The sequence below is a fragment of the Anser anser genome, assembly GCF_964211835.1.
Source record: "Anser anser genome assembly, chromosome: 27".
NCBI classification, from domain to species: domain Eukaryota; kingdom Metazoa; phylum Chordata; class Aves; order Anseriformes; family Anatidae; genus Anser; species Anser anser.
In genome coordinates this window covers 3,184,109-3,197,266 of record NC_139748.1, presented here as the reverse complement: position 1 = coordinate 3,197,266, position 13,158 = coordinate 3,184,109, and the positions used below count along the sequence as shown (strand labels likewise).

General features: G+C 42.4%; 1 protein-coding gene across 5 annotated transcripts in view; it reads left to right on the top strand.

Annotated features, from left to right (window-relative positions):
• Positions 1-13,158, top strand: part of SRGAP2 (SLIT-ROBO Rho GTPase activating protein 2) — a 106,322-nt gene that overhangs the window by 55,345 nt on the left and 37,819 nt on the right. For 4 of the 5 annotated variants that reach the window (XR_014575677.1, XM_083812758.1, XM_083812760.1 and 1 more), the window contains exons 5-8: positions 2,335-2,397; positions 5,778-5,993; positions 7,089-7,217; positions 11,938-12,162. Coding sequence is in view for 4 of the 5 variants with exons in the window: in XM_083812758.1 (XP_083668884.1) it covers positions 2,335-2,397; positions 5,778-5,993; positions 7,089-7,217; positions 11,938-12,162 (633 nt within the window). In the remaining variant the exon portion in view is untranslated. The remainder of the gene's footprint in view (positions 1-2,334; positions 2,398-5,777; positions 5,994-7,088; positions 7,218-11,937; positions 12,163-13,158) is intronic. The other variant, XM_083812757.1, reaches the window with a different exon arrangement.

The following is a 13,158-nucleotide window of genomic DNA, read 5'->3' as shown; positions in this document are numbered from 1 at the left end:
AGACTTCACCCCAGGAACTCTTCCCTGGCAGTACCTGGAGCCGTTCAGGTGTCTTGTTCCCTCTGCCAAACCAAGAAGCGTTTTGTCCGAGGGCTGACAAAGGCAGCTCCGTTTTATGCTTCTCTCCCCACTTCCATTTCCCCGCTAATTTGGTGCACAGCTTTCAAGGACCTCAAAGATTTGTACCCCCCATCGAGGCTTGTGCCGTGCTTCAAGTACCAAATAATTGCCTGTTACCCTTGAAGGCTTTTCTGAGGGAGCTTCTCATTGCATTTACATTTGTCGCCCAGTGCTTTATAGGCAACAACTTTATAAGCTGTTGATGATTGGTCTTCCTCTCTTCCCCCCTCTTCCTTTTTTCACCTTAAAGGATGTATTGTACACCCCTGAATCCTAAAGCCCTGGTATTTTTATAAGATGTGGCCACGTTGGCTGCTCGCTACAAGGCAGCGATTGTTGACCAGCTCGGTGTCGGCGTGGCTTTGGATTTCCCTGGAACTCAAAGTGATTGTCAAACCCAGTATGTGCACTGTAGAACAGGGTTAAAGCAGTAAGTTAAAATCATTTCAGCAGCGTGTTAGAATAAACAGGATAATGGTTGGGACATCTCTTCTTGGACTCCTCAACAGCAGGGAAAGGAAACATCTGTCTGGGTCTAACTGTAACTTCATTGGCTTTAATCTCTTTCAATAACTGGAGGCTAAGAGGTGTAAATCGTATTACAAATACAGAGATTTTTCTTGATCATTGACACTCCTGCTACAGAAGAGGAAGGATTTGTAGAGGTTTGTGGGGGAGCAGCGTGTGCAGGGCAGCGCTGCGTAGCGGGGCTGGGGTGGGCAGGGCTGGAGCGTGGCGCTCGCCTCCTCGTGCCTTGCAAGGAGTGTTGTTGGGCGCTTGCTCGATGTGCCTTTTGATGTGCCTCAATTTCTCAAATTTTCTCATGGAAGCTCTTTAGAATGCGAATAGAAACAGTTTGAGTGTGAAATCCTGTCTGTGATGAAGAGAAGATGAATAGTGCCGTGGAACTCACAAGGAAGCTGCTTCACCCTTCTTTGCATGCAGGCTCTTCAAAGAGGGCTTTGCATACAGAGGTGCCATCCTCCAGTAATTAGGGATGTGACTCTTCGGGCATTTCAGTTGTCTTTATTAGAAAACCAGAAGCTTATCTGTTCCTTGTTTGTGGATTTAGCTGAAGCCAAACGTTTGCCAGCGCCAGGTCTCCGCACACTTGTGTCCAACTGCAATGCAGAGATGTTGCCTGCTCGTTACCTAGCAGGGAGTTTAAATAAGTGAATATATTTTTAAAATCTGACACTTGGTTGCAGGCTAGTTCAGGTGTCAGCCAGCTTTGACAGCCAGTCACGTCCATCTGCAAGTTTCTTTTTTTTCTAACGTTTTAGTGAACAAGTTTGAATCATACAGCCCGAGGTTTAACTGCACATCTCACTAATGCGAGTGTCCCCTGGGACAGAGTCATTTACATTGATATGGTTAAATCGTTTTGTATTGCAGTCCTTGTCATTTAAAACAACTAAATACGTATTAACGTTGCTCTCAAATAAAGACTGGGGGCTCTGAGCTGGAGGATGCTGCAACAAGGTCTCCCTCTTAGATGCATCTCTAAATATTTTGATGCTTGCCAGCCCCTGTCTGAGAACCCCCATTTTGTAGAGAGCCAGCTTTGTGATGGGTTGGCACTGCCAGCTCGTGATGAGCGTGTGGTTGAGGGACAAGGGGTAAGGACCGGAGGGGCAGCGGGGCTGCGAGCGAGATGCAAGGTCAAGGGAAAGCGTAGCAGCAGTACTGCAGATGTGAGTGTAAAGGCGGTGGTGGCTGGCTTGTCCTCGCAGCCCCGTGGAGTCTGGCTTTGTCAAGGAATCGCCTTACGCCAGCAGAATTGAAGTATTGCCTCTTTTTGTGATGATAAGTGAAGGGTGTTCATTCCTGATGGCTTTCTTATACTGCATTTCTTCACCTTCCATATTCTAGTGCATACCAAGCTGTCCTACATTCAGTCGTGCTCAGTCCTGCTAGGATCAGAAAATCTAGGTGTTTCCAGTCCTGGTGACAAAAATCTCACGTTCTTTGGAAATTTCCCTGCCTCCATACTGAAAGGCTTTTCTGGCTGTGCACATGTAACATTTCAATTTATTAATATTGTTTGTGCAATTGGGCCGTAAGTGGCTCTGGGCAGAGCAGTTAGTGGATTTGCTAGCATAAATAGTGGTGCTTAATTGAGCCTAGATTATTTGTGGATGCAGAGCATGTTCACTTCCTCTGCCTTTTTGCCATCTTCCCCAATTAACTTTCATTTCTCTGTTTTTGTTGCAGAGTAAGGAAGTGGGATTGCAGCTCCAGGAAGACTTGATGAAGGTCCTGAATGAACTCTACACGGTAAATCAAACTGACTTCTTGGCATCGTTTCAGACAGAAGGAAGAAGTGTTTGACTTCTCCCAGCCTGCTGTTACAGCACAGACTAAGCGTCAAGACTGATAAATGCCTGCAGCCTTTGCGATTTGAGGCACCCTGAGTACACCAGTCTATATAGCTCCATAAATCTCACTTTTTCACTCTGCCTTTATATTGTTTCAGCTCTATAGGTGTTGGCTTCACTTCCCAAAGATCTCACCTTAACACACACCTGCTACTAGCTGCAGTGTTGGTTTTAAAAAGAGTAAGAGATACTTCGAATTATTTCCTAATGCACTAAAGATCTTTGGTCAGGTTACCCCATGCCTGAATTGGATAAGCGTAGTGGTTTCGTGTGGTCCATTTCTGGAAACGAGCATGCAAAAGACAGCAAACAACTTCAGCAGCAGGGAGCCCGCTGTGTTTATTTGTTCCTCAACTCTTTGAGCAAAACAGCTCCCTTTAGAGTAATAGTCTTCCATCTGTGCTTTTTGCTTCTCAGTCTATCCAATGGAGACCTCAAGAAAGAGGCATTGCCTTGGGACGGAGAGGAATGTGTTCATAAAAGTTCATTTGCTGCTTGGGGATTTTTCTTCTCACATAGATGAATGGGAGAGCCTGTTGTTTGATTAAATTTTTCCTTTCAGCAGCTGTTACTGAGCTGGCTAGTTGTGTTTTAGAAGCAGAACCTGCTCATGGTTTTGGTGCTCAGAATGTCTTGTCTTTTATCTGTCCTTAATGGCACGCTGAGTCGTTACACCGAGGTACGTGTTCTTTCCTTCGCTCCTTCAAAAGATGATCCAGGGATGTTTCTCAAGTCACTTCGGGCAGTCACAGTGAGATTATGAGTCCAGTTTAGTCTTGCTGACCCTCCTCTGGGGACAAAGAGGGTTTGTGTTGCTCGGCAGGGAAGCCAAGGAGGACTGGGAAGCAGCAGCGTGGTGGAAGCTGGAGGCACTTCAAAGCTGAACTGTGGTTCGATGTGCTGTCGCTGCAGTTGTTTTACAGCAGTGTGGGCAAAGTGCATTGTGCTCAGGTTCCTGAAAGGCAGACAATTTACTCGGGGTATGAAGGTGGCTTTGTAAATGTATCGGTACCTGCCATCAGCTCTGCCGACTCTAGAAATTATTCTTTATTGGAGGGCACAATCTGATTCAACTTCTGAGTCATGTGTTTGGATGGGATCCTAAGGGAGAATGTAGAGCTGTCTCTAAAGACAGACTGTCAGGAACTGAGATTTATTTGTAGTCCAGCTTCACGTGGCACTGCAGTTGCTGAGGTGACTGGTTAGTGGACATGTATAATCATTTCTGTATGCCCTGTTCTGAGAGATCATCGAGCCAAATACTGAGTCACGTTAATTTCTCTATCCTTGGAAAATCTTCCAGAATTCAGCCTTTGATAAACAAAAGGACATGGGATATGAACTTTTCTCTTGTGTCAGAGCTAGGAACTTGAAATTTATTCATTCCTTCTGCTGTAAAATTTTAAATTGTCCCTTCACCAAAAATTTCCTTTTCATTTGGAAAAGCCACTTCTCTTCTATCAATCATATTAAAAGTAATTCCTGCTGGAATCTATCACTGGGGGCTTCTGGAACAGCTTTTATTGGTACTTTTAGAAACATTTCCACAAGCCAATCTCGTTCTATTGGCATCATCTCTGTTTTCAGGCAAAATGGATGTCCATGAAATCAGTGAGCCCTTGCCTGTGCTGTTGACCCCAGCAGGGACCCCACTGCCAAGCGTGGGGCAGGCACTGGTTGTGGCTGCCCATGTGGCGCTGTTAGCAGGATGAAATCATTAAAATCGGGATTTCTCTTCCTGCTCCTCTTGCTTTCCGCCAGTTCTACTTACAGTGACAGAGGAAAAGAAAGTACTTTGCATCTATTATTATAAATGCCTGCTTTATAGTCTAAGCATATGCAGTAGCTGCAAGTGTGTGTGTAAATTATTCAGGAAGTCTCTTTAATACTGGCTGCATTCACATTCTCTTTCATGTTTAAATACAACGTCTCTTTGTATCTGAGAACCTCTCCTGATCGCTGCATGGAGAGAGAGCATGCGTCCTACTTACGTAAAATTATGGTACAGTTCAAGCTAAGGTAGTAGAGGTATAAATGGGTTTTCATCTAAAATGAATTATTTCCAAGTGGGATCTTTAGTGAAGCTGAAACTTTGGGGTGTCTTTATGTAACTGTGCAGTTCTTGGCACCCTTTCAAAATGACATCGGAAATGCTTCCTTTGGTGTCCATATGTGAAGTGAATTGCCTTGTAATTGTGGATAAAAATGTCACTTTATATGTTATGCCCTTTCTTTTTTGTTCTGTTTTCTTAACACAAAACTAGACACAGATATCCTCTCAAACAAATGCATTTTGGTTTTGTCTTAGGGAATAGTTATCTAGCCGTATTTATTTACTAAATAAGATATATAATAAAAGTTGTATATATAATAAAGGTTGTCCATGTAGTACAAGATCCAGATCTCCTTGAGCAGAAGGAGACACACAAAAAAATGATCTAACAAAAATAGATAAAATGAGAAGTGCTTTTTCATATCAAATTTGATTTAAACAAATTGAACCAGAGTTGCTTTGGCAGCAATTATGTTCAGACTTGATTTGCATACAGTTCCTTGAGTCTTGTGATGTTTAAATGTCTGATTCATCTGGAGGAAAGACTGATAGCATCCCTTCTGAAACTGTACCTGGTGATGAAAAGCTATCATTTTCGAGCCTTGGCATGTAATTCTCTTTGAATAGTAAGGAGGCTGAATTTAGTTTCTCTTTTTGGGTTTTATGACTCCTTTATTGGACTGTACAAGAAGGCGCATGCCAAAACTAAACAAAGAAGCAGCTGCAAAATAATCCACTTTGATTTCAAATTTGTGTTGGGAGACTTTCATGTCTTTTGTCGTGCTTTTTTTGACATGTGAAATTTCCCTGACTATTTTGCCAGTTTGAATGCTTCTAACTCCCAACCAGCGACCAGATCTGACTTGCAAAGACCCTTGGGCAGTGACCAGCTAGTTAGTGTGATGCCTTGCATTTAATATAAATGTGATGGACAGCCATCATGAAATAGTTAAACAAACTTAATTTGGGGGAGTTTATCGGCCAAATTCAAAAAATGTTCTTTTCTTGTAGCATGTGACTTCTTTCTTTGGATTTTTTCCTCCTTCCAAGCTTGTGAGCTTTCCAGATACAGCTGTAACTGTTCTGCCCTGAGACTTGGCAATGCAGATAACATGGGAAGGAAAAAATTCTGTATGCCTGATTAGTTCTACAGGTTAGGTAAGCTCATTTCTCCCTCAGCAAATCAAATGTGATGCTCTACAACTCTTGTGTATCATCTTTTGCAGGTTATGAAAACCTACCATATGTACAATGCTGACAGCATCAGTGCCCAGAGCAAACTGAAAGAGGCAGAGAAGCAGGAAGAAAAGCAGATTGGGAAGTCAGTGAAACAAGAGGACAAGCAGACGCCACGCTCCCCTGACTCAACTTCCAACGTCAAGTTTGAAGAAAAACACGTTCGACGAAGTTCTGTCAAGAAAATAGAGAAAATGAAGGAGAAGGTACTTCCATAGTCCTGCTGCTGCTTGTGTGAAGTGCTTGAGGAGGAGCCCTTTGTAGTAGCTCAGCACAGGAACTGACTAGTTCCATCCTTTGTGACATTCAAACACAAGTCTCATTTTTTGTGCAAGTTTTAAATATTCAGGTTTAGGAAAGGCAAAAGCTAGCACCAGGTTTGTTTGAGGATAATTGAATATCCATTTATATTGTCCTAGGTTTTGCAGTCATGTCACAAAAACTAAAACAAGGTTCGAGTATGAAAGTAACAACTGCTTTCTTGGAAGTCATGATTAACATGTTTTTTTTCTTGTACAGAGTACAAGATTTTTGGCCAGATCTTTTGTTTAATGTTTCATGACATGCTTAATGTCTGACCTCCCTGTGGTACAGGGAGGCATGCAGTCCCAGACTGGCTTCATAGGCAGAACCAGTTGCCTTGCAACTGGTCAGTCAGGCAGGTAGCTCAGTGCTAAGGTTCAAGCCAATAGAAGGTGCAGTGTTGGTTTTGGATTGATTTGGGCTCTGAAGAGGTGGGGTGCCTGTGGCAGCCTGCAGGCTACCTATGGGCTTCCAGCAGCTGCTGTCTGGTGTTGGAGCTGGGCCATAATGAAGAGTCAAGAGCCAGCAGGAACAGATGAGCTATGCGTAGAGCTGGCATTGACTGTGGGCTACGTGGTCAGGTCTTGCTTTGGGACCTTCTAGCACGGTTGGGCTAAGGTTTGTGCTGTCACTTATTTTGACACTGCTCTGAGGTACAGTTACTGCTGAAGGTGTGGAGGTTAACCAAAGCTGTGCGTTTTGTAAGGCACCTTGCGACCTGATAAACCCACCTTGTTCCTTCATTCTTCCCCAACCCCAGAGTCTGTTTTCAGATAAGACTTTAAATGCAAAGCTGTCTTGTATAGCAATGCTTAATTACTTCTAAATAATTGATCTAAATTCTAAGTTTCTGAGTCCTAGTGAAACTGGAGTCCAAGTGAACTAGAACTGTGTGAGCAGGGTGAGGTTCGTTCAGTGTACTCTGGTGTTTCTAAAAATGCTGTTCTTGCTGCTGCACCTCTTTTTAAAATATGCTCTGGTTTTGGTTTCTCTTTTAGCGCCAAGCGAAATACACAGAAAATAGGCTGAAGGCTATTAAGGCAAGAAACGAGTATCTGCTTGCTCTGGAAGCCACCAATGCGTCTGTATTCAAGTATTACATTCACGACCTGTCTGATCTCATTGATGTAAGTGCTGCTGCTCGGGTGCTCGCAATGAATATCATTGCCGTTAACCCTCACACCTGCCTTTCCTTCTCCAGCATCTTATATACCAGCACAACTGGCAACAACTCTACAGCTGTGGAGTGATGGCAGCCTAGAGAGTAACAACAGCATGATGATCTGTCATTAATCTGCTAAGTGAGCTTTTCTTAGATGTCACACTCAGTCTGTTACACAGATAGAAGCTTGCACAATAAACCTGGCATTGAAACATGTAGAAGGAAGAGTTGCTTAGTTAAAATGAAACGGTTTCAATATGCTGTTGCTTGACATTTTCTATTTACTATTTTAAGCAAACCCTCAACTCAAAAGCACATTTTAAAAAAGGAGAATGTTAACTGTAAAATCAGTATACCAGTTGGTAAAAGAAGTCAAGGACAGAAGTGTTTTCTGAAGCTGATTTTAACTGGTTTTCAAAAAAAAAATCCATGCATTTCAAGGTTAATGTTTCTGGTAGCATACTTTACAGGAGGGATGAACCTTCCTGCTTTTCAGACCTTCCGTTCTCTGATACCCCCGCCCACCAGCTCTACAGTAACGTGATGCATTTTTTTGTCATTGGGACTGCAGAGCACTTTGTCAGACCAGTTCTGAAAGGTGTCAGAAGAGTGTCAAAAATGATGGAAGTCCCACTGCTAGCCACTCTGTAGTTTGCCTGTCCCTCTCTGCAGAGGAACAAAGAAATAAACTGTCTATAGAAATTAGCCCCCTTTCCTTAGAATGCTCTCTGCAGAAGCAGGGTGACGGAGCAGAAGGCAGAGGGTGCTTGTTCCCCAGCTGCCTACAAACTCTGTTTTGTAGCTGAATGAAAGACCCCAGTATTCCAGGGACCTCAATTCTACTCTTGGTAAAATGCAAAGAAAAAAAAAAAGGGGGAAAAAAAAAAAAAAAAAAAAGAATCTCTCCTCTTTGAAAACTCTTGAAAGCCTGCTAGGAATCCCAGCATTTCTGACAAATACGTAACTATTCCACTTCAGTGTGCAGAACTAGAGTACCAAATGCAGTGAACATGTTGCGTCTGGGTCACTGGCTGCTGCTTGATCTCATTCTGTTTGCCAAGGAAAGCCCACTGCACTCACTACTAAAAACACTCGGTTGTAAAGCCTGAAGGGAACTTTCTTTGTAGGTGGGCAAGTAGCTAGCAGAAGTGTGTCTAGTCACAGGCAATAAAGATCACTTGGATCACTGTTACTCAGTCAGCCGTTACATTACCTAACGTTATATATAATACATTTATTCAGCTAATCATAAAATCACATGAAGTACACCTAGATACTTATTAGGCATTTAGATATTTGTTTAAAATCTGTCCTTTGGAGGTCAGGATTGCCTGTGTTTGGTGGCTTGAAAAATGCTGTTACTTCAAAATGTCATGTTTTGCAGTACCAAAGAGACCTGTTTCCTTTATACCTGCTCCCTCTTTAGAAGACCTTTCTTGGTTAACATTGGCTCAGCTTGAATTGTGTCTTGTTTTGTTTTGCTGGTGGATTTTTTCTGCTTTTGTTCTTTTTTAGCCAATGATAACTTTATATTCTTCATACTAACACATACAAGGTGGGGATTCATCTCGTTGACATCAGTGGAATTTGTCTTAATGTTTTTCTTGAAAATCCTATGCATAGTTCCTCCCCCAAATATTGCAAATGTGCTTGTTTCAATTGTCTGCTAACAGACTGTCCTTAGTACAGTTTTGTGACTCATATAGTAAAAACTCCATTTAGATTCCATAAACCCCAAACAATTTTTAATACAGGCCTGAGATCTTTTAAGTAGTTCATTGACAAATAGGGGTTATCCAGCTTTGAAGGAAGTGTGAAGTGCTCTTCACTAAATGCTCTCGGCTGTCTGGGGCATGGCAGGCAGTGGTGCAGGACCAGCAGCCAAGCCTCTGCAGTACGTTGATTTCTTGTTGCTCCTCGACAGTGGCCATCGTGACTCTGAGTCTGTGTCCATTAACTCCCTTGCATTCCCTGAAGCATTTAATTTATCAGAATGTTGCAAATTCTCAAAATCTTTAAAAGAAAAGCATTATCTGCTCTGTTTACAGAAGGCATGGAAAGATACGGAACTTACCTGGGAGCACAGTGTATGTAATTCAGTGATCTCCTCGTTAAGACACAGTGAATATAGATTTACTAATGCCTTTGATCTGAAGGATTGAAAATTAACAATGATAACCATTGATGGTTATCTGAACCATCCGACTAAAATAAAAATGCGATTTTTAAGTCAGATCTTAGTTCTTTTCCTTGATCTAATCGTTTGATATTGGAGCTTGAAATATAATACTAAAGCAATCTTCAGAGTTACTTATAAATCCTGTTAGGCCAAATGCCTTTAAACTGGTCAGATTTGTACAGCACATTGTGTTCTAGTGTCTGTGGAAGGATAACAGTGAGTTAAATCTTCATTGTGTGTTAAGAGCAATAAACTGACATAGCCCAGTAGTTTTGAATTCCCTGACTTTGGCGACAGAGGCAGTTCTTTGATGCTAATGCAATATTACAGTAATGGGGAAGCTTGTGTAAACGAGTATCTCATATTTATGGAAGGGTCACTAGGACAGATCTTTTTTTAAAAATGCATGGGTAGGTATGAGTCTTGGAGCTCACTTTACTCTTCTATGAATGAGTGTGTTATTGCCGTTTTCTCCGGGATCTCCTACTTCCCTTTCCAATTTGGTGCCTGTTTGAAAACCTCTAACTGGCAAAGGGTTAATCAGCTGTCATGTTGGGAAGTGAATTTGAATGAGTTATCATTAAATTCTTATAAAAAATTGATTTCCTTGGAGAGCGATTCCATCAAACATTTATATAACCCAGAAAAGGGATGGCAAGACTGATAGGTTTATAAATGGGTGTGCTGGACTTTTAAAAACGTTAAAGTGGGGGAGTGGGCTGAAAAATGTTTTCTGTCACTAGCTTCAATAAAATAAAGCTAAAATACTTTGGCATCTTAATGTAGTCCTGCTGCTCAGAGAGGTGGGCTATAAAATATTGAGTCTCATTTGACTTTCCAGTCCCACCAGTGAACTCCTCGTGCAGCAGAGCCGGTCTCCTTCCCGATGCGAGCGAGAGCAGGGAGGCAAGCGTGTCTCTCCGTGTGGGTATACAGCAGTTTGGCTCACAGCAGCAGGGAGAAACGAGAGGCTGCTCCTCTTCAGTCTGAGCTGATTCCAATCATGGCCGGCCTGTTGGCCCAACTCGGACTGGCTTTCTTTGGATTATTGCGGAGGGTGGCATTATCCTGCGCGTGCCAAAACCAGTGGCTTTGAAAGGCTGTTTATCCAAGACTGCCTCCACACGTGCAAATTCTCAATCAACTCTTTTGTGTTTTTGGCTGCTGTTTGTTCTTTCTGATTGAATGCAGTGTCCTTTAATTCTCTGCCTCCAGTCTAACCAGCAAGCGCTGCTCTTTTTGCAAGGCTCCACACCTGCCACAGCACGTTGGCACAGGAGCCAGGCCTCTAGCAGTGCTTGGAGACAAATTCAGGGAGAGCAGGGGATGGTCCGCTAGTCAGGCGCTCTCTTCTCTCTCCCTCCACCCCTCCTTTTTCTCCTTTTTCTCTCTTTTTTTTTTTTTTTCCCCCCGCGTTTACACACAATGACAGTGATGAGACCCAAATGATGGGTGAGGAGGAGATTTCATGTGAATTTTGCTTACAGAGCAGCATAGCAATCAAGCAGATGGTCTCTTTCTTTCTTTTTGGATATTCTCCTAGCATATGTAATCTTGTTTGTAATTCCAAGAAGGTGGGCTCCTTTCTCGCTCACTTTATTAGATGCCTGAAAAATTCAGGCTGTTTCTGATCAGCTAATGAAAAGCGCCTTTCTCCCTTCTGGTACATTAATACTTGGCTGTGCAGCCACAGTGGAGATGAAGCTGCCTGATTGTCTTGCAGTGACATCATCCTCATGTCGGTAGTAGCCAGGAAATTCTTGACCGTGACCACTTTCTGCTTGAAAGTTTTTGCTCTTCTGTTTCACCCCAGCAATGAAGTCACCCCAGCCAGTCGCTGCTAGCTTTTTGGATGGCTGTGTTTTATGTCTGTGACTGTACAGGTCATGTTCTTGCTTCCTGAAGTACACTGAATGAAGCAGTTTTCTCTACCCTTACAGAAAACTGCGTGGAATAATTCACATGTAGATTAATCTTTGCAGATGATCCAAATCCTGTGGCTTGTTTCTCCCAATAATACTTCAGTGCATTGTTTTATTTAGAATAATTTTATTGAAGGATTTTGGAATGCTTTCAATGGGAATCAATGCCCCTGAAAGAAAAATTAGAATTTAAAGAAATACACTGTCATACCATTGAACATGCCCACTTTTAATGTGCTTTTTCTTTTTCTAAACAGAACGAAAGGAGGTCTCTGGTACTCCATGAGAACTCCCCAAACTGTTATAATACTTTAAGTTGGAAAAGTAATACTTTTCTTGGAGGCAAATCGTAACATGATACAGAAATTTTTGTGGGATTATAGGCTGAGTTCTGCTTAGGGACAACTTCAGGGATCCCTTATCGAGATGTCTCTGCAATCAATGAGATGGGAGACTGCTCGGTACCTAGAAGAGAAAGCAACCATGACTTACCACTTACATAACTTCTAGCCTTCTAGAAACATTTTAACTTTCATTTCAGAATGTCTTCACTTATTCATATGGAATTGTGTGTGTTTTTCCAGCAGTGTTGTGACCTGGGGTACCACGCTAGCCTCAACAGAGCTCTCAGGACGTTCTTGTCTGCTGAGTTAAACCTGGAGCAGTCGAAGCACGAGGGTCTGGATGCCATCGAAAATGCCGTTGAGAACCTGGATGCCAACAGTGATAAGCAGCGCCTGATGGAGATGTACAACAATGTCTTCTGTCCGCCCATGAAGTTCGAGTTTCAGCCGCATATGGGTGATATGGTCAGTTTACGGTCGTCCTCTGGCTCTAGCTCCGTAAACACTTGCAGCTTCCCTTCTGCACTTCCTTCGTCTTTGATAGATGGACCCGCTAAAAGGCCACCTGTTTGCCTCTATTTTTGGGAGCAAGAAGGGATCCTTAGAAAAGAGAGCTGATAGCAAGAAAAAGCAGTGGCTCATTGTATGGATGTCTGAATACAAGTGACCCTCGCTTCTTGATTAGCAAAGCTACCGAAGACAGAAATGCTTAATTAGGCATAATACTAAATTTAGATAGGGAACAATGTTTTAGCCTCTAGTTCAAGCCACCGTTAACTCCTGCGCTCTGAGACAGACTCTGAAGTTAGAGATGTAAAGCGTGATCTGAAAGATACTCATTTCACACTTCAGAAACCAGCTTTTGTTGGTCTCATCTGTGTCAATGCATTGAGTTGTTTAGTTTTTCTAATACTGTTGTCACAAAGATGAAGGAAGACAGCTAGTTTGGGTTAAAACATTAAAGTAGTGTAGGTAAAGTTGGGCAACGCAGACAGGATTTTCATTTTTCGCAAAGAAAATCTCTCTTTTGGTAGGTTTACAAAGATAGCAGTTACAAGGCTGGGAACCATTTAAATCACAGAAGTTCACAAATCTGAATAGGGATGCAAGTACAGTGTATTAATTTGGGTCAGTTAGTTGGTTTTCTAGATTATTCTCCTGAAGATTCAAGAAAAACTGCAAGGATTGTCTCTTGCAGCTACCCATTCTGTTGTTCTAAGGAATACAGTCACTGCTTAAGGCTCCTCTTTGTCCTGGCATTCTTAAGCGAATCCCTCAGACTGCAAATGACATTTCTTGTTTTTTCTGCGCAGTGGTAGTATCCTGTAAGATAGTAGGAAGAAAAAATTACCTGCAGACTGTCATTCAGTTAAACTGCTCACGTTCGCTGAGTCATTTATCTTATTTCACTTATTTCTTCTCAAGGCCGAATTAATGTTTATAAATGCAGGCTGATAGACT